General features: G+C 39.5%; 2 protein-coding genes across 2 annotated transcripts in view; one reads left to right on the top strand and one right to left on the bottom strand.

Annotated features, from left to right (window-relative positions):
- Positions 1–24611, bottom strand: part of LOC127529379 (uncharacterized) — a 773396-nt gene that overhangs the window by 494347 nt on the left and 254438 nt on the right. The gene's annotated exons all lie outside the window — the stretch shown is intronic.
- The window catches only part of LOC114658698 (uncharacterized), a 115110-nt gene that overhangs the window by 8719 nt on the left and 81780 nt on the right, over positions 1–24611 (top strand). The window contains 6 exon segments of the mRNA XM_028810732.2: positions 1939–2037; positions 3696–3779; positions 5093–5176; positions 9002–9100; positions 10406–10483; positions 11115–11213. Of these exon segments, the coding sequence (XP_028666565.2) occupies positions 1980–2037; positions 3696–3779; positions 5093–5176; positions 9002–9100; positions 10406–10483; positions 11115–11213 (502 nt within the window). The 5' untranslated portion in view covers positions 1939–1979.

Below are 24611 nucleotides of genomic sequence, written 5' to 3'. Positions count from 1 at the left end.
GCTGTGAATACTTTCTGGATGCACTGTAGCAGGTCATGGCACATAGAAATGGCATTTTGTGTTTTTATGGAGAGTTGGCTTAAACCTGATGTAGGGCCCTTAAGCAAGCCCATTAACCTGAAAATTGCTCCAGAAGCACTGTACAAAAGCTGACCCTGCGCTCTGACCCCTAAAGGTCATGCCGAAAAGACAGTTCCCCTCTGGGATTAATCAAATCAATATATAGTGCTTCCCCCATAATGTCTGGGGCAAAGACCCATTTTTCTTTAAGTTTAACGTGAATTTAACGCAAAGTTTAAAGAAAAGTGTTGATACTCTTCTTCGGGTAACCAATGATTTGCTTATGGCAGCAGACTCTGGACAGACCAGCGTATTAATTCTGTTAGACCTCAATGCAGCATTTGACACTCAGGTCAGACATGACATTCTACTGTCCAGAATGGAGAACATGCTGGGTATCTCTGGCACTGCCCTCCAGTGGTTCAAGTCCTATCTGACTGATAGGCAAGAGTTTGCTAGTCTTGGCAACAGCAGATTGAGCTCAGCGCCAGTCACACAAGGAGTTCCTCAGGGCTCTGTCCTCGGCCCTCTTCTCTTTTCTATTTATATGCTTCCCCTTGGCCATATTATCCGTAGCTATGGACTGGGTTATCAACTCTACTTCAATGTCAAAAGTGCAACTTCATCAGAACTTTCTCAGCTCACAACCTGCCTCAGTGAAATTAAAACCTGGATGGAGCAGAACTCTCTAAAATTGAATTGCAACAAAACTGAACTCCTGCAAATTGGGACTAAAGCGCAACTTAAGAAAATGAGCTCCTTTTCAGTCACTCTTGACGGTGATCACATCAGACCTTCTTCTGATGCAAGGAATCTTGGTGTCATTTTTGATTCCTCCCTTTCTTATTCCGCCCACATAAATCACATTAAGAACCTTTCTTACTTTCACCTCCACAACATATCCCGTGTTCGCTCCTTCCTCTCCTTCTCTAACGTTGAGAAACTTGTCCCTGCTTTTATCACATCCCACATCGATTATTGTAACATGCTGCTGGCAGGCGCCCCTTCTAATCTTATATCATAGCTCCAGCTTATTCAAAACTCTGCTGCAAGAGTCCTGACACGGACCAGCACCAGCGAGCACATCACACCATCCTGCTTCGCCTTCACTGACTCCCTGTGTCCTTCAAGACTGAATGTCAAATTCTATTAATAACCTAGAAAGCTTTAAATGGCCTCACACCGGACTACATCCGTGACCTTCTAAATCACTAGGCTCCTGTTCGCCTACTAAGGTTCTCTGATTCTGGTAATCTTGTTGTGCCTCACACTAACCTGCACTTAATGGGTGACAGCAGGGCCTTCAGCTCCATAGCACCCAGACTTTGGAATGACATCCCGAAATTAATGAGATCAGCCGACTGCATTCATTGTTTTAAACAACAACTTAAAACTCATCTATTTAGGAAGGCGTCTGACTTAACTTGACATGCTGCCCTTTCTTTCAGTCCACCTCTCTGTCCAGGTGCTCAGGATATTTTGTGTGTCTGTTATATCACAAATTAGGTTTTTCTTTTAGTATTAAATTTAGTTTTTTACTCTGGTTTATTGTTCTTTATTCTATTTAATGCTTTGTTATCTGTTTCATTGTTCTATTCAGGAAAAATTTTGTATCCAATGTTACATATACCCTGCTGTTTTTTTTTCTAAGACTCTGTGAAGCACCTTGAGCATGGGAACGGCGCTATATAAATAAAATGTATTATTATTATTATTATTATTATTATTATTATTATTATTATTATAATATCTCATCTGCTTTGTATTTCGTGAAGGTTATATTTATCATTTCTGTTGTACTCATTGTTTTTATTATACTTATGTCATGAGTCTATGAAAGACATGACCATATTGTGATTTTCTCTAAATTTACTTTAGCATCTCAGGACGCTGGAGACAATCCTCGCAACACCGTGGACATGGCACATAAGCCTTTTTCATTTATTCCCCATCATCGCCGCCCATCTGCAAATGCATGTAAGAATTTAATTCTACTATGTAGATCTTTAACTTCAGAAGTATGCAATATTACACTTAACATTATAAAGACTGTCAACCTTGCAGTTTATTCTGAGATGTTTTGTCCAGATTGTGCATAATGTTTGTATTGCAAGTTTTACCAGCATTTGGGTCTTTGCTGTCATCATCTCCATCATTCTCATGAAAATGAACAGACTCAGAACAAAGTGCTGGTGTAGCCCAACTTCCACCTGCATTCCCATGGAAATTCTGTGATACACAGAGGCTAACAATGTGGGACTAAATTTAAAAGTATGTGAGGGGACCTGGATGTTTAGACTTTATTAGTATGTTTGTGAAGCAAATGGTTAGAGTATAGATGGAACTCTGTATATAGTTACAGAGGATTTAGTTATATAATACTACAGTTACTACTTTCATTTATTATCACTGTTTTACTAAATATTGAATGAATGTAGGCTCCTCATCAGAGCCAAACTGCTTGCCTAAGTTTCTAGAAGCAGTTGGCAGTTCCCTACTAACTAATATTAATGGAATCCTTTTCTTCCGCTAAGGTAAATCCCAAAATCAACTTAGCTCTGATCACTGTACTTTCAAGCAGGGAAAGGACTCAAAAGAGTGTCTAATTTTTGCTATATTCTTTGATGAACGATGATACCAAGTTACTTGTAAAACTCTTGGCAGGATAACTCCAGCAAGTTTTACCAAACTGTGATCAGAGTGATTTCACCTTGGCATGACAAGCAGCAGACAATATTAGACGTCTTGCGCATATTGTAGATGCAGCACCTTTGGCTCCTCTTGTACACAGACATTACCTGACCCGTAGAAGATGATTTGCTATGGGGCTGACCTTAGATCTGTTTTGTTCTCTTTGTCAAAATAGGGATCTAGAAACTGTGGCAGAAAATGTTAACTAAAGAAGAGTCTGGAGCCATCATTATATGTGAAATTCAAACATGACCATCCTTTATTTGCACCAAGAGGTGGAGTCCCCATGTGCCTTCTTCAAAGCATCATGGCAGCCTAGAGAAATCTAACAGAAAGCTTCCTTTAGTCATTTAGGTTCATTTATATAACATATATCAACATATTTTACTTTTCACCAATCAGCTTTAGGAGAATGGGATACTCCAAAATCACACCTCTTAATTAAGAATTATATAAAGTCCCAAACTAGTTAAACATATTAAAAGTCCAATGTATAAGAAATAAGACTTCTCATATGTAAACTGTTTTCACACTGCAAACACAGAGTTAAATATTATATATGATCTCATTTTTGAATAAAAAAGTGTGCTGGTAAAAATGAAGTCAGGATTTTGTTATTTAGATTTAACAAGAAGTTTTAGTTTTTGTTTCTTACAGAACCTTCCTTCATATATTTGAATGCCCCACTGTTGCTCCCCTTTAGTCTAAAGATGCTACCTTTATCTTGTCAGTCCTGGGTCAGTTTTTATCCCCAGGTCAAAAGGCTACTAAACTGCATGAGTGGAGTAGACATGTTCTTCTTGTATATCTCATCTGCTTTGTACTTCATTCAGGTTATTATTCATCCTTTGTGTTGTACTCATTGTCTGTTGTTTGTATTATACTTCTGTCATGAGTCTAGGACAGACATAACCATATAGGAATTGTCTCTTAATATATTTCAGCATCTCAAGAAGCTGGAGACGATTCTATCAACACTGTGAAAGTGGCATTTAAACGTCCTTATAGCAGCTTAACTCTAATTACATGTAAGAATTTAATTTTACTATGTACACATGACAACATGATGTTAAACTTCAGAAGTATGCAGTATTACACTTAACATTATGAAGATTGTCAACCTTGCAGTTTCTTGTAACCTTTCTTGTCCATCTTATGCATAATGTCTGTATTGTAATATTTACCAGCATTTGAGTCTTTCCTGTCAACAACCCTTATCATTCTCATGAAAACGAAGAGACTCAGAACGAAATGCTGGTGCGGCCCAAATTCCCCCTTCAAACAAAGGTCTGCATTACCATGGAAGTTCTGTGATACACACAGGCTGACAGTGTGGGAACAAATTGAAGAGTATGTGACAGAACATGGATGTGTAGACTTTATTACTATGTTTGGGAGTGAGTGGCTAGATTATAGATGGAGCTCTGTGAAAATACTTATATACTGTATATGTTTACAGAGGATATAGATATATATATTACTATAGGTACTACTTTAATTTATTATCACTGTTGTAATAAAAACTGGGATATACTAATGGGCCTCAAGTTATAATGTGTTACTCATGTAATAATGATGCAATAGAAATTAAATAAATACAGTACATACCTTGATAGATGTGTAAATGACCAAATCACATTAAGTGTTGGAAATGGTCGCCATCTTCTTGCAAACACAGATCAACACGCTGCTCCATATTAGGAAAGGTATCCACAAGCATTGTAGGGGTGATGGCAGTAATTTCCCATTCAATGTTTTGGATGAAGTAATGAGCAGTGTACCAGGGACAGAAAGTGGTGATTGTAGTGGATTTCAATGGACACGTTGTTGAAGGGAACAGAGGAGACGAGGAGGTGATGGGTAGGTATGGTGTCAAGGAGAGGAATGAAGAAGGTCAGAGGATAGTGGATTTTGCCAAAAGGATGGACATGGCTGTGGTAAATATGTATTTTAAGAAGAAGGAGGAACATAGGGTTATGTACAAGATGCACACAGGTGGATTATATCCTATGCAGAAGAGTCAATCTGAAGGAGATTGAAAACTGCAAAGTGGTGGCCAAGGAAAGTTTAGTTAGGCAGCATAGGATGGTGGTCTGTAGGATAACGTTGGTGATCAAGAAAAGGAAGAGAGTGAGGGCAGAGCCAAGGATCAAATAGTGGAAGTTGAAAAAGGAAGACTGCAAAGTTGAGTTTAGGGAGAAGGTGAGACAGGCACTGGGTGGCAGTGAAGAGACAGCTGGGCAACTACAGCAGAATTAATAAGGGTGACAGCAGGAAGAGTGCTTGGCGTGACATCTGGACAGACATAACTATATCGGAATTTTCTCTAAATTTATTTCAGCATCTCAAGGAGCAGCAGACAATTCTAGCAACTATGTGCACATGCCATCGAAATGTCCTTGTCATGGCTTAACTCTATATGCAAGTAAGAATTTAATTCTACTATGTACAGTAAATATGACAACCTAAATTTACACTTCAGAATTATGCAATATTGTACTTAACATCATAAAGATTGTTAACCTTGCAGTTTCTTCTAAGCTTTCTTGTCAATCTTATGCATAATGTCTGTATTGTAAGTTTTAATAGCATTTGTGTCTTTGCTGTCATCATCTCCATCATTCTCATGAAAATTAACAGACTCGGAACAAAGTGCTGGTGCAGCCCAACTTCCACCTGCATTCCCATGGAAATTCGGTGATACACAGAGGCTTACAGTGTGGGACTAAATTGAAGAGTATGTGAGAGGACCTGGATGTGTAGACATTCTCAGTATATTTTGGGAGCAAGTGCTTAGAGTTTAGATGGATCTCTGTGAAAATTCTTACATATATATATTTACACAGGATATAGTTATATTTTACTATGGTTACTACTTTAATTTAACAGCTAAAGATGTTAAGATTTGCATTGGGTGTGAAAAGAATGGACAGGACTAGAAATGAGGACATTAGAGGGTCAGCTCAGGTTGAATGATTGGGAGACAAAGTCAGAGAGATGAGATTGCGTTGGTTTGGTCATGTGCAAGAGGAGAGATGCTGGGTATATTAGGAGAAGGATGTTAAGGATAGAGCTGACAGGTAAGATGAAAAGAGGAAGGCCTAAGAGAAGGTTTATGGATGTGTTGAGAGAGAACATGCAGGTGGTGGGCGTAACAGAAAATGATGAGGAAAGGAAGATATGGAAAAAGATGCTGTGGCGACTCTAATGGGAGCAGCCAATTAAAGAAGAAGAAAAGCAAGTGCAATGCCCAATTGTTCTGGTCCCCAAAACCAGAAGGTTTAGTTTGGTTCTGTATAGATTTCATACACCTGAATAAGATCGCCAAGTATGATGCCTACTCAATGCTGCATATTAATGACTTGTTGGAGAAACTCGGGCAAGCCTCCTATATTTCCACCCATAGATCTCACAAAGGGGTACTGGGAGGTGCCCTTAGAGAAGTCCAGTTGTGAGAGGACTGCATTCACCACTCTGGACTGGGTTGATCTCCATGGTGCGCAGTTGACTTTTCAGCATATGTCAATGATGTAGTTATTTTTAGTAATGATTGGAGGTTGCATCTCGACTGCCTGCAAGTGGTGCAACTGGCTTGTTTGATGGCAAACCCTAAGAACTGTAAATTGAGGATGTTGGAAATATATTATTTGGGGTATTCTGTGGTTAACAGATTGATTAAACCTCAGCTGGACAAGGTGGGTGAAGTGCTTGTGTGCCCTGAAATATAGAAGCAGGTTCAAGCTTTCCTCAGATTCATTGGTTATTACAGACTATTCATTCTGAATTTTGCACATAGAGCAGCTCCTCTTATGGACCTCACATAGGGCAGAAAAAACTGTGTCATTGTCTGGACTGAAGATTGTGAGAAGGCCTTCTCTGACTTAAAAGCCGCGTTGTCATTGTTTCCGGTTCTGTGAAATCCAGACTTTACTAAGGAACGCATTCTGCACATGGATGCGAGTGATTTTGGTTTGGGGTCAGTGCTGTCTCCGTGTTTCGATGAGGAGGAACATCCCATCACTTTTCCAAATGTGAAGTAACTTCCCAGAGAGTGTAATTACTACACCATTGAGAAAGAATGTTTGGCTATTAAGTGGGTGGTGGAGATCCTCTGTTACTACTTATGGGGTTGACAGCTTACCCTGGTGACTGACCACGCTTCACCTCTTGGCTCTACAGACAGAAGGATACATATGCCTGGCTCACTTGGTGGTTTATTAGCTTGCAGCCATTTACTTTTGATGATCACCACCATTCCGTGGCTACACACATCAACAAAGCTAAGGGAGGGGAATGTGAGAATTTTGAGCTCTTTTGAGATCTTCCCCAATGGGGCTACACACTGAAACGCAATTGACGTGTCTGTTGAGGGCTGTTTGTCTGTCACTGAGGCAACTGCAGGTTCACAGCCTCCCCGCATAACACGTCATGTTGTCCAATGGGTGATGCAGGGAACATTATAACCCGACCACTGAGCTGACCCAAGCCCTGCTCGTTTGCTGTGTTTGTGTGTAGTGAAGTGGTTGCTACCATTTGAATTAATACCTTGATTGTTCCTGTGTGGATTGAAAAATAAAGTTGGTTTGCTTGAAGCCTTTGCACTCAGCATCTTCTCTTGGGTGCAGGACAGTGACTCACACGTCACAATATATATTTACAGAGGATATAGTTATATGTTACTACAGCTTCTATTTTAATTAATCACTGTTTTAGTAAATTTTGAATGAATGTAGTCTGCTCATCAGGGCCAAACTGCTTGCCTAAGTTTCTAGATGCAGTTGGCACTTCCCTACCAACAAATATTAATGGAATCTTTTTGTTCTGCTAATGTAAATCCCACAGTCAGCTTAGCTCTGATCACTGTATTTTCAAAGTGGAGCAAGGACTCAAAAGAGTGTCTAATTTTGCTGTACTCTTTGATGAACAATGATGCCAAGTTAATTTCAAGACTCTTGGCAGGATAACTCCAGCAAGTTTTACCAAACTGTGATCAGTCTGATTTCACCTGAGCATAACAAGCTGCAGACAATTTTGTCCATATTGTAGATGCAGCACCTTTGGCTCCTCTTGTACACAGACATTACCTGACCCGTAGAAGATGATTTGCTATGGGGCTGACCTTAGATCTGTTCTGCTCTCTTTGTCCAAACAGGGATCTAGAAACTTTGGCAGAAAATGTTAACTAAAGAAGAGTCTGGAGCCATCATTGTATGTGAAATTCAAACATGGCCATCCTTTATTTGCACCTAGAGGTTGAGTCCCCATGTGCCTTCTTCAAAGCATTATGGCAGCCTGGAGAAATCTAACAGAAAGCTTCCTTTAATCATTTAGGTTCATTTACATAACATATATCAATACAATTTACTTTTCACCAATCAGACAGTCAGTCATTCATTCACTTTCTAACCCACTTTGTCCTGAACAGGGTTCTGGGAGTCTGTTGAAGGCAATCCCAGCTAGCATGGGGCACAAGGCAGGAACAAACTCTGGACAGGGTGCCAGTCCATCACAAGGTGAACACAAACACATGCCCCAGTCACACACTAGGGCCAATTTAGGAGATCCAGTTCACCTAACATGCACTTCTTTGGATTGCGGGAGGAAACTGGAGCACCCTGAGTAAAGCCACATGGACATGGGGAGAACATGCAAACTCCACACAGGGAGGACTCGGGTCATAAACTCTGGTCTCCTTACTGCAGCGTATTAACACGATCACTGCACCACCATGCTGCCCTTTACACCAATCAGCTTTAGACAAATGGGATAGTCCAGAAACACGCCTCTGAATTAAGTATCCAGAAACATCCAGAGTCCAGAGTCATTTAAAATATCACCCAGCGTCAGATTACCTTGAAGACACCATGGAGTGTATGTGTGTGTGTGTGCCCTCCAATTACAAAAGGACTTTCACATTACTTTAACTTTAACCTTTGAACACACCTTTTTACTGTTTCAGTTATCCTACACAGAACCTTTTCATATCCTTTCCTACTGGAAAACAGTACAAGACTCTTAGCACCCAATCCATGGTCCGTATTTATCCCCAGGTCATAAAGCTACTTACTGTAACTGTGTGAGTGGACTAGACGTGTACTTCTTGTATATCTCATCTGCTTTGTATTTTGTAAAGGTTATATTTATCATTTCTGTTGTAGGCCTACTCATTATCTGTTCTTTGTATTATACTACTGTCCTGAGTCTATGAAAGACATGACCATATTGTGATTTTTTTCTAAATTTACTTTAGCATCTCAAGAAGCTGGAGACAAGCCTCGTAACACAGTGGATGTAACATCTAAGCCTTTTTCATTCATGTCTCCTTGTCTCCACCCATCTGCAATTCAACGTAAGAATTTAATTCTAGTATGGTCTAAGATCTTAAACTTTACAAGTACACTAAGACTATAATGTTAAACTTCAGAAGTATTTAGTATTACACTTAACATTATAAAGATTGTCAACCTTGCAGTTTTTTTTTCTAAGTTTCCTCGTCCATCTTATGCATAATGTCTGTATTGTTAGACTTACCAGAGTTTGGGTCTTTCCTGTCATCATCTCCATCTTTCTCATGAAAATGAAGAGACTCAGAACGAAATGCTGGTGTAGCCCAACTTCCACCTTCAAACAGAGGTCCGCATCCCCATGAAAGTTCTGTGATACACACAGGCTTTACAGTGTGGGACCAAATTTAAGAATATGTGAGAGGACCTGGATGTTTAGACTTTATTACTATGTTTGGGAGCGAGTGGTTAGAGTATAGAAGTAGCTCTGTGAAAATTTTATATTTAAATATATATCCATCCATTTTCCAACCCGCTATGTCCTAACTACAGGGTCACGGGGGTCTGCTGGAGCCAATCCCAGCCAACACAGGGCACAAGGCAGGAACTGATCCCGGGCAGGGTGCCAACCCACTGCAGGACACACACAAACACACCCACCCACACACCAAGCATACACTAGGGCCAATTTAGAATCACCAATCCACCTAACCAGCATGACTTTGGACTGTGGGAGGAAACCGGAGCACTCGGAGGAAACCCACGCAGACACGGGGAGAACATACAGACTCCATGTAGGGAGGAGCCGGGAAGCGAACCCAGGTCTCCTAACTGCGAGGCAAGATGAACACAAACACATGTCCCAGTCACACACTAGGGCCAATTTAGGAGATCCAGTTCACCTAACATGCATTTCTTTGGGTTGCAGGAGGAAACTGGAGCAGCCTGAGTAAAGCCACATGGACATGGGGAGAACATGCAAACTGCACACAGGGAGGACTCGGGTCATAAACTCTGGTCTCCTTACTGCAACGTATTAGCACAATCACTGCACCACCATGCTGCCCTTTACACCAATCAGCTTTAGACAAATGGGATAGTCCAGAAACACACCTCTGAATTAAGTATTACAGTATATTAACTCCCAAACTAGTTAAACATAATAAAAGTCCTATATATAAGAAGTAAGACTTCTCATATGTAAACTGTTTCCACAGAGCAAACACAAAGTTAAATGTTATATATGATCTCATTTTCTCGTATAAAGTGTGCTGGTACAAATGAAGTCTGGGTGCCCTCGTTTTTACGGCAGCCAGTTTTAATCCCTTATTTTTGTTGCTTACAGAATCTTCCTTTACATGTTGTTTTAGAAATCCCCCCTGCTAAAAAGGAAAACGTCTTAACTAAGGGAGGTGTTGCATCTGGGTTCAGCTTTGGTAGATCTGCAAGTAAGAATTTAGTTCTACTCTGTACATATGACAAGAAACCTAAACTTGAACTTGGAAAATATGTATCATTACAGCTAATTTATAAAGTTTGTTAAGTTTGCAGTTTCTTCTAAGCTTTCTTGTCCAGCTTGTGCGTAATGTAAATATTGTAAGACTTACCAGAGTTTGTGATTGAAACATGCAAGCACTTCCAGAAACATCCAGAGTCCAGAGTCAATTAAAATATCACCCAGCTTCAGATTACCTTGAAGACACCATGGAGTGTATGTGTGTGTGTGGGTGCCCTCCAATTACAAAAGGACATTACTTTAACTTTAACCTTTGAACACACCTTTTTACTGTTTCAGTTATCCTACACAGAACCTTTTCATATTCTTTCCTACTGGAAAATAGTACAAGACTCTTAGCACCCAATCCATGGTCTGTATTTATCCTCAGGTCATAAAGCTACTTACAGTAACTGTGTGAGTGGACTAGACGTGTACTTCTTGTATATTTCATCTGCTTTGTATTTCGTAAAGGTTATATTTATCATTTCTGTTGTACTCATTATCTGTTGTTTGTATTATACTACTGTCTTGAGTCTATGAAAGACATCACCATGTTGTGATTTTCTCTAATTTTACTTTAGCATTTCAAGAAGCTGGAGACAATCCTTGTAACACAGTGGAAGTGACTTCTAAGCCTTTTTCATTCATGTCTCCTTGTCTCCACCCTTCTGCAATTCAACGTAAGAATTTAATTCTACTATGATCTAAGATCTTAAACTTCACAAGTACACTAAGACTATAATGTTTAGCTTCAGAAGTATTTAGTATTACACTTAACATTATAAAGATTGTCAACCTTGCAGTTTCTTCTAAGTTTTCTCATCCATCTTATGCATAATGTCTGTAATAATAATAATAATAATAATACATTTTATTTATATAGCGCCTTTCCCATGCTCAAGGCACTTACAGAATAAATAAAGAACGGCAGAATATACAGTATATAGCATTGTACAAACCAGATAAATAAACAAAGAAGATTAAGACAGTAAATTCTGAGAAAAAAAAACAGACAACATAATTGATGGTCTCGCACACACACATACAGGTTACATGAGCATCTTGACAGAGAAGTAAACTGAGAGAAAGGTAATAAAGTCAAGTAGAGCTAAAAGCCTTCCTGAACAGATGAGTTTTGAGTTGTTTTTTAAAAGAATTCATGGAGTCAGCTATTGTTAGACTTACCAGAGTTTTGGTCTTTCCTGTCATCATCTCCATTTTTATCATGAAAATGAAATGCTGGTGCAGCCCAAATTCCATCTTCAAACAGAGGTCTGCATTGCCTTGGAAGTTCTGTGATACACACAGGCTTTACAGTGTGGGACCAGATTGAAGAGTATGTGAGAGGACCTGGATGTTCAGACTTTATTACTATGTTTGGAGAGAAAAGCCAAGCAAAATGACACCTTTTATTGGCTAACTAGAAAGATTACAATATGCAAGCTTTCGAGGCAACTCAGGCCCCTTCTTTAGGCAAGATGTAATACAGAAATTGAAGTTTCCTATGTTTATATACACACTCTAGGACAAGAAACAACATTGGTAAATATTTAAATGAGAAATTTTGAATGTAAAAAATTAATAGATTCATTCAGGCTAGGGTTAATTTAGCAAGAGAGAAAAGAACAATGTATTGTCATGATCTCTGGATAAGATAACTGTCCAACAAAGTCTTTTGAAGTTTGTAATGAGTTTTTTCAAAACAATGTGGGTCTGTAGTCAGGTTGTCTGTCATTCTGAGAGATGTAAACAATCCTCATATCTGGCCATAAAACTCTTGTCTTTATTCAATCCATGTTGTAAAGTATTAAATTTTAGCATGAGTTTAACTTCCCATTCTTTTCTCTCTTGCTGTGTTTTGAAGTTGCCCATAAGCACTGTGACCTTAAAGTCCTTCTCACAGTGTCCATGGCTGTTGAAGTGGGCCGCCACAGGAACATCTGTGTTGCCATGTTTAATGTGGAACCTGTGTAAGTTCATTCTCTGGCAGAGTGTTTGTCCAGTTTCTCCCACATAGAGTGCAGTGTCAGGACATTTCATGCAGAAAATTAGGTAGACTACATTAGATGATCTGCAGGAAAATGATCCCTTGATGTGATGTTCAAGTCGGCAGTGTGGTATAACTATACGGTCTGTATCATAGATGTGGGCACATGTTTTGCATCTTTTCTGTAGGCATGGAGATGTGCCATTTTCTGTTGGTTCACTTAGGGAGCCTCGGACAATTAATTGTTGAAGGTTTGGTGGTTGTCTGTATGCCAGGAGGGGAGGTTCAGGAAATACATTTTTCAGTGTTTGGTCATTGTTTAGTATTGGCTGAAGTTCTTTTATAATTTTTCGAAGTGTTTCAAGATGTGGGTTGTAGGTGACAACAAGGGGGATGCGATCCTTGTTGTCTTTGTTTTTATATTCCAGAAGGTTGTCTCTGAGTATGGCAGTAGCTCTTCTTATTTGAGTGTCTGTTGTTTTCGGGGTGTAACCTTGTTTGATGAAATCTTGTCTGAGCTCCTGCAGTTGTTGATCCCGGTCTGTTGGGTCTGAGCAAATACGATTGTACCGTATTGCTTGGCTGAAAATAATGGAGCGCCTTATATGCTTGGGGTGGAAGCTATCATTTTTCAGGTAGGTCCGTCTGTCTGTCGGTTTGTGAAAAATAGAAGTTACAAGGGTGTTGTCTTTCAGTTGAACGGTGGTGTCAAGGAAGCTGACTTCTGTTTTTGAGTAATTCAGCTTCAGCTTTATGTTGGGGTGAAAACAATTATATTCATTATGAAAATGGAGGAGGTCCTTCTCACTGGCAGTCCAGATTATGAAGATGTCATCTATGTAACGGAGATACAACATTGGTTTTACGATGCACATTGACATGAAATCTTCCTCCAATTTTGCCATAAAAAGATTTGCATAGTGAGGTGCAAACCGACATCCCATTGCAGTCCCCATTTGTTGTAAGTAGCAATCCTGTCCAAAAGAGAATAGATTATGTGTCAGAGTGAATTTTATCATTTCTATTACTGACTTTGTGGGTAAATCATGTTGTTTGAGGTACATTTCACATGCCAATATGCCATCATCATGGGGGATGTTAGTTTAAAGTGCCTCAACATCCATTGTGGCCAGTAAGGTTCCCTCAGGTAAGGGGCCTAAAGCAGACAGTTTTTTTAAGAAGTCAGTGGTGTCCTGGATGTAGCTGGTTGTGTTACGGGTGAGGGGTTTAAGGATCTGCTCCACCCAACCTGAAACATTTTCTGTAAGGGAGCCAATTCCTGAGATTATAGGCCTTCCTGGGTTCCCTTCTTTGTGGATTTTAGGAAGCATGTAGAAGTAACCCATTTTGGGGTTCTCAGGAATTAAACTGTTTACATGATCCCTGATGTCAAGAGGAAAGCTACTTACTATTTTTTTTAGTTCCTTTTTGTAGAGATCTGTTGGGTCTTCTTGCAGTTTGTGATAATGCATAGTATTGGACAATTGTCTTTGTGCCTCTTGTATGTAATCTGATGTGTTCATGATGACTAAAGCACCCCCTTTGTCTGCTGGTTTGATAATGATTTCTGTATTTTCCCTTAGTGAATGTATGGCTCTCCGCTCATCCCTAGTAATGTTTTCTATCCGATTTTGTTGCCTGTTTAAGATTCCTGTTTTCACTCTCTGTCGGAAGCAGTCTATATAGTTATCCAGGGTAGAGTTTCTGCCAGCTTCTGGTGTCCATGTGGATTTATTTTCTCTACATTCATAATGGCTAACACGGTACAACACCCTAGTATTACTATGTTTGGGAGCGAGTGGTTAGAGTATAGAAGAACTTCTGTGAAAATTCAATCAGAAAAGGAGAAAAGATTCATTGTGGGGCATATGCATAACAGTCTATAAAATGTAAAAGAAATCTTCATTCGATACGGCTCAGATTTATAAAGGCCCTTCAGACTCCAGCAATATGTATATAAAATATTTTATTTATCTAAGGTATCTTAGATTTATAACAAATGACTGAAGTCTATTCTGTTATTTACACAGAGGCTGCATTAACATACTGCATAACTGATAAAATTCAAATCTTAGGTAGGTTCACACCTTAAAGAGAGAAGTAGGAGGATCTAAAGCTTTATTTATCAGAGAATTTCATGATGCTGAACAAACGTCAGAGGCTGCAGGTATGTATGGTGCATTCCAAAAAACAAAGCTTACTTTGGGGCAGACAGGCCCAAGTCAGTCTAAAGCTCCTGTGTTTGTCACTCTTCCAAGGACTAGGACAGCACCACCGCACCCAGAGAACAATAATAACTTATTTAAGGCAGTTAAAAGAACTTGTGAGTCTTAGAGTCCACAATGCTAAACTGCTACAAAAAAGATGTGATGCTGTGTGCAGTGGCACCTTTACACTGATTGAGATTCTGGGTATCTGGAAACATAACCGAGCAACCAGTTTGTGAGACACTGAGACATAAATAAAACTGATTTGGTAAAACAGAGATTCTGTTTTAATTCCAGATGTGCCAAATATATTTACAAAAATGATGTCTTGGAAATTATTATACACAGTTCACTTCAAGAACACAAGAAAATAAATAGAAAAAAGTAAAAAATAAGTGCAGGTGCTATACATAATAATTGTGTTCGATTGCTGATGTAGCACATTCATTTAATGGAAAACGTGTCATAGCCAACAATCCTTTATTAACCTCAGCATAATTACTGTATGCTCCTTCCAGCAATATGTGTCATGACACCCCACAACACATGTTATAGATGCCCTAAGACCTAACCTGTGAACTGAAAGCATTTATATTGAATACTATACAAATATGAGGAATACAGTTCTCACAATGAAACCACTGTGTCAGATAAGAAGAACAAGTCACTTCAAGAACACAAGAAAATAAATAGAAAAAAGTAAAAAATAAGTGCAGGTGCTATACATAATAATTAAAGGGTGTTACAAGAAAATGAGACAAACAAAAAAGTTTACTTTCTTCTTCCACTAACACAGTTCCTGAAGGACAGACAGAAACACAGTCAAAAATGAAAAACTGAAGAAACAGCCATAAAAATGATACAGTTAAATAGCACACCACCTCAGTTTGTCTCCACAAAACATACAAAAGGAAGTGAATCTGATAATAGCAATATATATGTTACGGCCAATATGTCCAATCTTTTCGTTGATTTCGGGATTTGGCCCACCAGTTTGCGCAATAGCATTGGGCGAGTGGCCAAAGTCAAAAGAAAAAGGCATGAACAGATTTTGGTGGGTCTGTATAATTTCATACCTTATACAATCTCTTTACTTTATGAATATCCATCATCACTTGTTACAACAAGATGAAGTTTTATGACATTTTGAATTGCACAACAGTTTCTTATTTCTACATTTGCAGCGATTTTTAAGTGAGTATCATGCAGTATGTCGAATAATTCTTCTGTATGCCCACAGCATAAAATAACGCTGTTGTCTCCTGTTACTGGCACAGTAAGTTTTTCTTTCCCATCAACTTCAATGACATCATATTTTCTTAATCAGCAATAATCAAAACTTTCTTTTTTCTGCTTTGTTTTAGCCTGTTTAACGTCCTCTATAAAGGTGCAGTATCTGTCTCTGGTGAGGATCCCGCTATTATTTGCTTCTTCTTGCATCAATGTATTCAAAATATCTGAGAACTTGATTTTCATATCAAATGTTGGTTCCACATTTACATGTACGCCAACTTCACCCAGCGTATTTTTCCCATCAGAAGTAGCCATGGGACAGAGTATTGAAGAACAATATGAGTAATTGAAATGGACATACTGTTACATGGGATACAGCCCCAGTAAATTGTGTTTGATTGCTGATGTAGCACATTCATTCAATGGAAAACGTGTCATAGCCAACAATCCTTTATTAACCTCAGCGTAATTACTGTATGCTCCTTCCAGCAATATGTGTCATGACACCCCACAACACATGTTATAGATGCCCTAAGAGCTAACCTGTGAACTGAAAGCATTCATATTGAATACTATACAAATATGAGGAATACAGTTCTCACAATGAAACCACTGTGTCAGATAAGAAGAACAAGTCACAGAGACTCTTCCGAAAAGCAGCAAACAAATGGAATATTATTGTCACAGCGTGGCACCTTCCTTGTTACCATGTCCATGCCACCATCACACCGGAAGCAAAAGATGTGCCGCCTACCGGACAGCCTTATATATGCACATCGAATTTTGGCCAGGGATTTCCCACCACTTCGCGAAATGGCCGGCCAAAGTAGCATATACACTGGTCATTTCTAGTAATCAGACTTTGGTCACACCTCTTGGCCAAAATGCGAAATGGCCGTCCAATTCAGGAACTGGCAGAACTTCGTGTTTTGGCCATAACATATACAAAAGAAAACAGTTTAGGCTGCAGTTTTACAAGGCCACCCTTTTCCTCCGGACTAATACTCTCGTGTGTCTTCTGGGAACTACCAGTCACGAAAGACAGAGAGATGTAGGCCTCCAGGTCAGAGTGTGGCTCATGAAGGGGGTAACTGGACGCTGCTGTGTCTTTGCATTGCCACCACGTTATCTCTCACTGAAGTGCTACTTGTCAAAACAGTAGGTAAGTGCAATTACTGAATAAGTAATTGTATTTTTATAGTAATGCTTTAAATATTTTTTTAAATCTATACCACAAGTTAATTCAGTGACTTGGCTTGCCACATACAGTTCCTTCCATTTTGTTCTTTTAGAACAGCAAATACAAATACAATTTATAAATGTAAAAGTCACTACCTTCTTTCGCATAATAAGCCATCAGACTTAAACTTTTCTTTATGTTGCCTTTCTTCTTCTTCTTGACCACCATATCTGATATGGAGGCATCCTTTGGCACATGGTCAAGCAGCATTTAAATAGGAATTTTGTTTTAATTATTACAATCTTTTTCTTCTTTCAGCTGCTTCCATTTAGCGGTCACCACAGTGGATCATCCGTCTCCATCAATCCCTGTCTTTTACATCATTTTCTGCCCCTCCGACTGCCTTCATGTCCTCTCTTACCCAATCCATAAACCTCCTCTTTGGCCTTCCTCTTTTCCTCTTGCCTGGTGGTTTCATCCTCAACATTCTTTTCCTGATGTACCCCTCATCTCTCCTCTGCACATGCCCAAACCATAAGAAACATAAGAAATTTGAAAAATGAGAGAAGACCATTCAGTTCATCAAGCACATTTTTTAGCTAGAAGCTAAGCTGTCCTAATATCACATCCAGATTTTCTTAAAGGTTGTCGAGATTTCTGCTTCAACTCCAAGTCTTGGTAGTTTTTTCCATAGTCCCACATCTCTTTGCATAAAGAAGTGCTTCCTGGCTTCAGTTCTAAATGCACTTCCCCTTAATTTCCACCAATGTCCTCAAGTAAGTGATCACTCTCAAGTCAAAAGAATATTGCTGGATCTACTTTATCAATGCTTTTGAGGATTTTAAATACCTGAATTTGGTCCCCACACAGTCTCCTCTGCTCGAGACTAAGCAGTTTAATTCTTGGAGAATGTCAGAGTAGGACATGGCCTTAAGTCTTTGGATGCGCTTGGATCCTCTGCAGAATTTCAATTGCTGCTATGTCTTTCTTATACTGTGGTGACCAGAATTGCACACAATACTCCAGATGTTGTCTCACTAGTGCATTACACAGTTTGAGCATAATGTCCCTTGATTTAAATTCAACATTGTATTTGCCTTTTTAATTGCTTCTGTGTATTGCCTATTTGATGAAAATGTTACATCAACATGTACCCCAAAATCCTTTTCAGAGGTTCCTTCCTGTAGCTCAGTGTCTCCCATGTGGTATTTATAATCGATGTTCTTTTTGCGCAAGTGTAGCACTTTGAACTTTTCTACGTTAAACTCCATTTTCCAGGTGTTTACTTGGTTCTGAATGTTGCCCACACCATTCTGAATTCCTTTTGCTGCCTCCCCAGTGTTTGCCATCCCTCCAATTTTAGTGTCATCTGTGAATCTGACAAGTATACTAACTATACCAGAATCAATGTCATTACTATAAATCAGAAAAAGGAATGAGGGCCCAAGGACAGACACCTAAAGGACTCAACTGATGATCTTGCTCCATGTGGAGAATTCTCTTCTTACCTGTACTCTTTGTCTCCTGCTGGTTAACCAACTAGAGACCCAGTTTTGTAGGCTATCTCTGATGCCTACACCCATGACCACTACGTCCTCTTTGTTGCACATATATATTATTTGATTAAATAATATGTTATTATCTAACATATCAGAATTTGGCAGTCTCCAATATATCGGCAGAATATTGGCAAGCTCCAATAACCAGATCTCTGCCTTTCTTCCTTACTAGCTTAACCCCCAGTGATTCTGATGTTTCTCCTATCTCAATCGAGCCACTCCCACGTTGTCCCTCTAATATACTCATTCCTAATCTTGTCTGCCCTCAATACTCTGAGAGAATATCGTAGCATCAGTGCCACAGTCTCCATACTATACAGCATAGCTGGTTTCACTACTGTTTTATAGACCTTCCCTTTCACTCTTGCTGTCGTGTTATCATTATTACAATCAATATGGCAATAATCATAAATAGAAGTCCTTTCCAGCACCCAGGTATAAAGTTCATCGAGCTGAAGAGCCACTGATCGTATTTTTCACCATCAAAGGGCATGGTTTTCTTTGAGTCATACAGTGTGTTGCAGGCGTGTTCAGCTAATGATGTTAACTTGGAAGATTAGTCAGTAATATATGTACAACACTGAGGACTGACTACTGCACAAGTCCCACCTTGACGGTGACAAGCAAGGAGCATCTTCAAGGCCATGCGGTTCTGGAGTGTTACCATTTCCACAGATATCTTATTCAGAGCATTAACTGTCAGGTTCACTACAGCTTGTAGAGCTTGAGCCATTTCATTAATCCTCTGACTGCAGGGTAATGAGACAGTATGCGGAAAGATGATTTCCATCCCCATGACTCATTCTGGGACTGAATGTATGGTAGGTGCCATTGCCAGAGCTACCCTTCTTCAGCAGGGTGTCTGTGGGAGTTTCTGATGACTGTTATGTAAGGGGCCACATATGCTAAATAGTAGGTAGCATACCGCCCTTTGGGAAACCATGAATAACTTGGCTATCCACAAACAAAAGAGGCATTGTTTGAAATAACAGGTGTATCAGTTAGGTGCTCTTATATAGAGATGCTGTGGTTTGCTGGGATTCTTATCCAGCTATGCCTCTCATTTAAATCCACTCTGTACCCTGGATGTATCCCATATACCTAGCTCAGGTTCTCTAACTTGGAGAAACAGATTAAGTTTTCAGGTCTCTTGGAATAGTTTTCTACAACAAAGTAAGGTATGTTATTTTGGTGTAGGGAGTTTCTCTTTGCCCTTGAAAAATAAGTCTATCCTGAGCTCTGCATCATCCATAATTTGTAAGTATAATTCTCTATCATCCCATTTACTGTCTTGCAAATTCTTTACTAAGATAATATGTATCCTATTCTTCTTTTGGGGATTTTGCTCTCCTATACCAATCTATCCCGGCTTGGGATGGTAAAGTCAACAACCACTGTTCTAAGGGTTTTGCTTTCATAAGAGTAATTAAATGAAAATCAAACTCTCTGGTGATTCAGTAAAGAGTCATCAAAACTCAGAGTAAGTATCAGTCCTAAGAGTGAAAATGTATCTAAAGATACATGAAATAGGGGCAGATCTGGGTGAGAGGCATGGGGAAATTTTAAACAGACCCCAGCAAGGGCTTTGGTTGCTTTGTCTTATTTCACCCAGTAGTGTGACAAGGCCACCTCAAAACTAGTTCCAAGAAAGAGAGTGGTAGTGATCAGTCATTTGGGGGATTGAAGCACAGGCTTGCTCCAGAGACAGAGAGTCTCGCAGGGTGTGTTGCCAGGAGATCTCCCTGGAAGGCTGTTTGGGCTATTGGCTAGGGTGAGGGTGGATCCAGCTGTCATTCTCCATGTTGGAACAAATGACATACATAAGGTTAGTCTGTCAGTTTTGTGATCCAAATTTGAAAAGTTAGGTGCCAGGATGAGGAGCAGAATTGACAAGGTAGCCTTCTCTGAAATTCTGTCTGTGCCATGCGCCAGTCTAGGTAAGACTGAAGAGATCGGAAAGCTTAACCCGTGGCTCAAATCATGCTGCAGGATAGAAGGGTATAGGTTTATGGGGCACTGGGACTCCTTTTGGAACAGATGGAACCTGTTCTCCCACGACAAGTTATATCTGAACCGGAGGGGCACCAAGGTATTGGAGAGGTGTATGAGTATGTTAGTCGAGGATTGTTCGAAAAAGGAAATGGGGGTGCAAGGAGTTTAGGACAGGCCAGTTTTAGAACTATACGTGGAGGAACAAACAATAGTGCAAAAATAAAAATGCATAGTAATGTAAACTCTAACCCAACATTCAAATATAGCAATAAAAGGAGAAACATGTTAAAAATAACTTGTCTTAATGCTAGAAGTATCAAAAATAAAATAAATGGGTTGGAGTTGTATGTAGCGGAGCTTAATTATGATATTATAGCAGTAATGGAAACCTGGCTAAATAACAAAGATGGGGATGAGTATATATGAACATAGAAGGATACACATTTATTAGGAAGGACAGACAGAACAAATTTGAGGAATACATTGAGGTATCCTGGAGACCAAAACTACACACAGGAGTCCAGGGGCCTCATGCATAACGCCGTGCGTAGAACTCACACTATAACATGGCGTAAGCACAAAAGCGGGATTGTGCGTACGCACAGAAAAATACAGATGCAGGAATCTGTACGTACGCAAACTTCCACGTTCTTCCGCTACATAAATCCCAATCAGCGTGAAAAGTAACGCACGTGCCTTCTGTCCCGCCCCAACTCCTCCCAGAATTACGCCTCTTTGAATATGCAAATCAATATAAATAGCCCTTAAGCTCAGCCTTCTGTGAAAAGACAATGGGAAAAGCACGGGGGAAAATATAAGAATTTCAGCGAATACCAAAAGGAGGCAAAGGAAAAACGTTCTATTTGTTGGTTTAAACAGTGGTATAGTCAACAAAAGAAAGTTGATCAAGTGACAGAGTGTCGGAGAAACTCGAAAGCTCAAGTTCACAAAGTCGCACAGTGCCCAAAATAAAAAAGAAATCACATATCAAAGTCGCCGTGAAAAGGCAAGTCGTAGCCCACCGTCTGAGTGTCATATGAAAGCTTATTAGGGTACAGACAAAAAAAGTAGGCACACAGTGGGAAAAAAGCACCAAATGTAGACTTTAATCTCGAAATTTCCACTTTAATCACGCAGTTTATTTTGCCATTAAAGTAGAACTTCATAAACTTCATATTTAAATCGTTTAATTTACTAGTTTCTCAAATCCCGTTGTAACTAAAGTAGCACATTAAATGCTTTGTTCTTTATTTGATCTTCTATGTGTGTGAATCACTACCTGCTTCTTAAACGAGCTTTCTCTTTCTCCAACTGGGACAGAATTCATTACATTCGTGATATTACAGCTCTCTGAATAATTAAAATACTGAGATGTATACGTGATATCTTTTTCATGATGATAGGAGTTAAAGCATGTTATTAAACATGGGAACACGGTGGCACAGTGCTTGTTCATGTCTCACGCAAGAGGCTTGCTGCGCCATGTGCGACCTTCAATGAAATAATTTATTAGAGAAGTACTGTCTCTTTCAAACGTACTAACCTCCAATTCCTGTCCTTACTTTTCTTTCTCCAAATACCCAATCGCCACACAATCAGCTCTGTAATAGACATGAAGCCTGTAAGATCTGCAAGCTTAGAACGCCGATTCTTCAAAACTTTTAAGGAACATTGAAATATCTTTGTAGTACATGTTTAATTATTCTATCCGTCTACCCTTCCAGTGTCACGTCAGCACCAGCAAGAATACAACGCAATGCAGGAACAATCCCTGAACTAGCTAGCGCTGCAGCACCGTGTCCTCACATGTTTAATTATTAACAATACAGATTATTTAAATGAAGTTAAACTTTTATCTGTATAATATAATCAACATATTTTGCTGCATTTCATCGCTTGATAAAGTGGCGCAGGTTGTGCAATATTATAACTGTATCCCAAGTTTACAGTGAGGTGATTATACTTATAAGTCCAAACAGTTCTACAAGGAGCACTTGATGGGCTGATTTAGTGCGTTTATAGTTCTTGGGATGAAACTTTTTCTAAACCGCGAAGTCCGTACAGGAAAGTCTCTGAAACGTTTTGCCGTGGCTCAGGCAGCGTCTGCTTCATGCTGTATACCGATAATTCTCTTTCTGATCAGCTGCTGCTGTGATTCCCCACTCAGATACAGTGATATAAACACTCCGAGTGGTGCAGTGAGAGTAATATGAAAAACATGATCCGCTGTGGCAACCCTTAACGGGAGCAGCTGAAAGAAGAAGAAGATGCATTGAGAGTAACAACGCTAAAGCAGTTCTGGTATTTGGAATACTATGGCTATTCCTTGGACCATTATATTGCTGCAGGTTAATTACAATCAGATGCATTACACTAATAAACAATATGCAGTTAGTTTCAGTGTATTTATAAAGCCGCGTCAGGAATGTGGATCTAAGAAAGAAAGGGTGACCACACAGGAACAGTAGCACTGCTTTGACGCTGAGTGCCGTCAGTCTGCAAAACCGAGCGGAGAAATTGCGTACGCCAAGGTATGAGGTACCGTGGAAATGTGCATGGCTTTACGCCAAGTTTAGGTTTTATACATCACGATTTGAGCGTGGAAATGTTCGTAGGCAACATTTCTGTGCGTACGCACCGTTTATACATGAGGCCCCAGGTGAGGCCTCACCAGTGTGTTTTAAAGCTTGAGCAGAACCTCCTGTGACTTGTACTCCACACATCAAGGCGCTATATAACCTGACACTCTGTTAGCCTTCTTAATGGCTTCTGAACACTGTCAGGAAGTTGATAGTGTTGGGTTGGGTCCACTACGATTCCTAAATCCTTCTCATAAGGTGGACTTTTGATTTTAAGACCTCTCATTGTGTATTCAAATCTAGCATTTTTACCTTCCACATGTAATACCTTATATTTACAGATTTTAATGTGTCTACTGTCCAAGTCCCCTGTGATGATTCAATTGATTTTTGATTACCTGCCAATCCACGTAGCTTGGTATCATCTGCAAATTTAACCAGGTTGTTATTTATATTACTATCCAAATCATTTATATATTTTAAAATAGTAGGGGTTCTAGCACTGCCCCCTACTGGACACCACTCTGAATATCAGCCAATTCTGATAAAGTTCTTCACACCATCACCCTCTGCTTCCTCTGTCCAAGCCAATTCTGCACTAATCTGCACACAACACCCTGAACTCCCACTTCTTTTAGTTTGATGCCCAATGTCACAGCAGATGATGTGAGTCTCTGATAATGGAAGATGAGTTTTGCTTCTTATTACTCACTTTAAGAGAACAAAAAGGGTAATCTGGAGTGTCAGACCAATTGATCAAAAGCAGAGAAGGAAAGACAAGTGTAATATTCTCATGACTGGGGGACCAACATGATGAGCAGATGCATTTCAAGTGTTTTTGCATGTCTTCATTGCATTTTGATGACCATTTGTGTCATATTTAGCCCTTGATTCATCATTCTGGTACCCATGTAACCAGCCTCTTCTTGAATTCAGCATTTTGGATATACAGCACTGTGTCCATATTGCTGCATAATTATAAAACTTTCCATGTGCATCATGCAACAAAAACACCATGTTTTCAAGTCCAACTTAATTTTTGTCACACAGCTTTTGTGCTCAGTGCAGATGTGCCAACTGTAAACCAGGCTTAAGAAGGAATGCTTTTAAATAGAAACCACCCAGTGAGTGGGCACCTCCTTTGGTAAGTGGCACAAGGCAATGAGTGATTCTCAGGTTTGAAGACAACATTGGATCTGCATGTACCAAGTAGTAAGTCTCTTTGCTATGTGTAGGTAAGCCATACACGTGGAGTGCTATAAAGAAGATAAATCTAGTATTCATACACACATCACAACAAACAGAGGATCATCCATGATACTATGTAATCATAATCAGATT

The sequence above is a fragment of the Erpetoichthys calabaricus genome, chromosome 10, assembly GCF_900747795.2.
Source record: "Erpetoichthys calabaricus chromosome 10, fErpCal1.3, whole genome shotgun sequence".
NCBI classification, from domain to species: Eukaryota; Metazoa; Chordata; class Cladistia; order Polypteriformes; family Polypteridae; genus Erpetoichthys; species Erpetoichthys calabaricus.
Note: the sequence above shows the minus strand (reverse complement) of the source record. Positions and strands in the feature narration are given on the sequence as shown.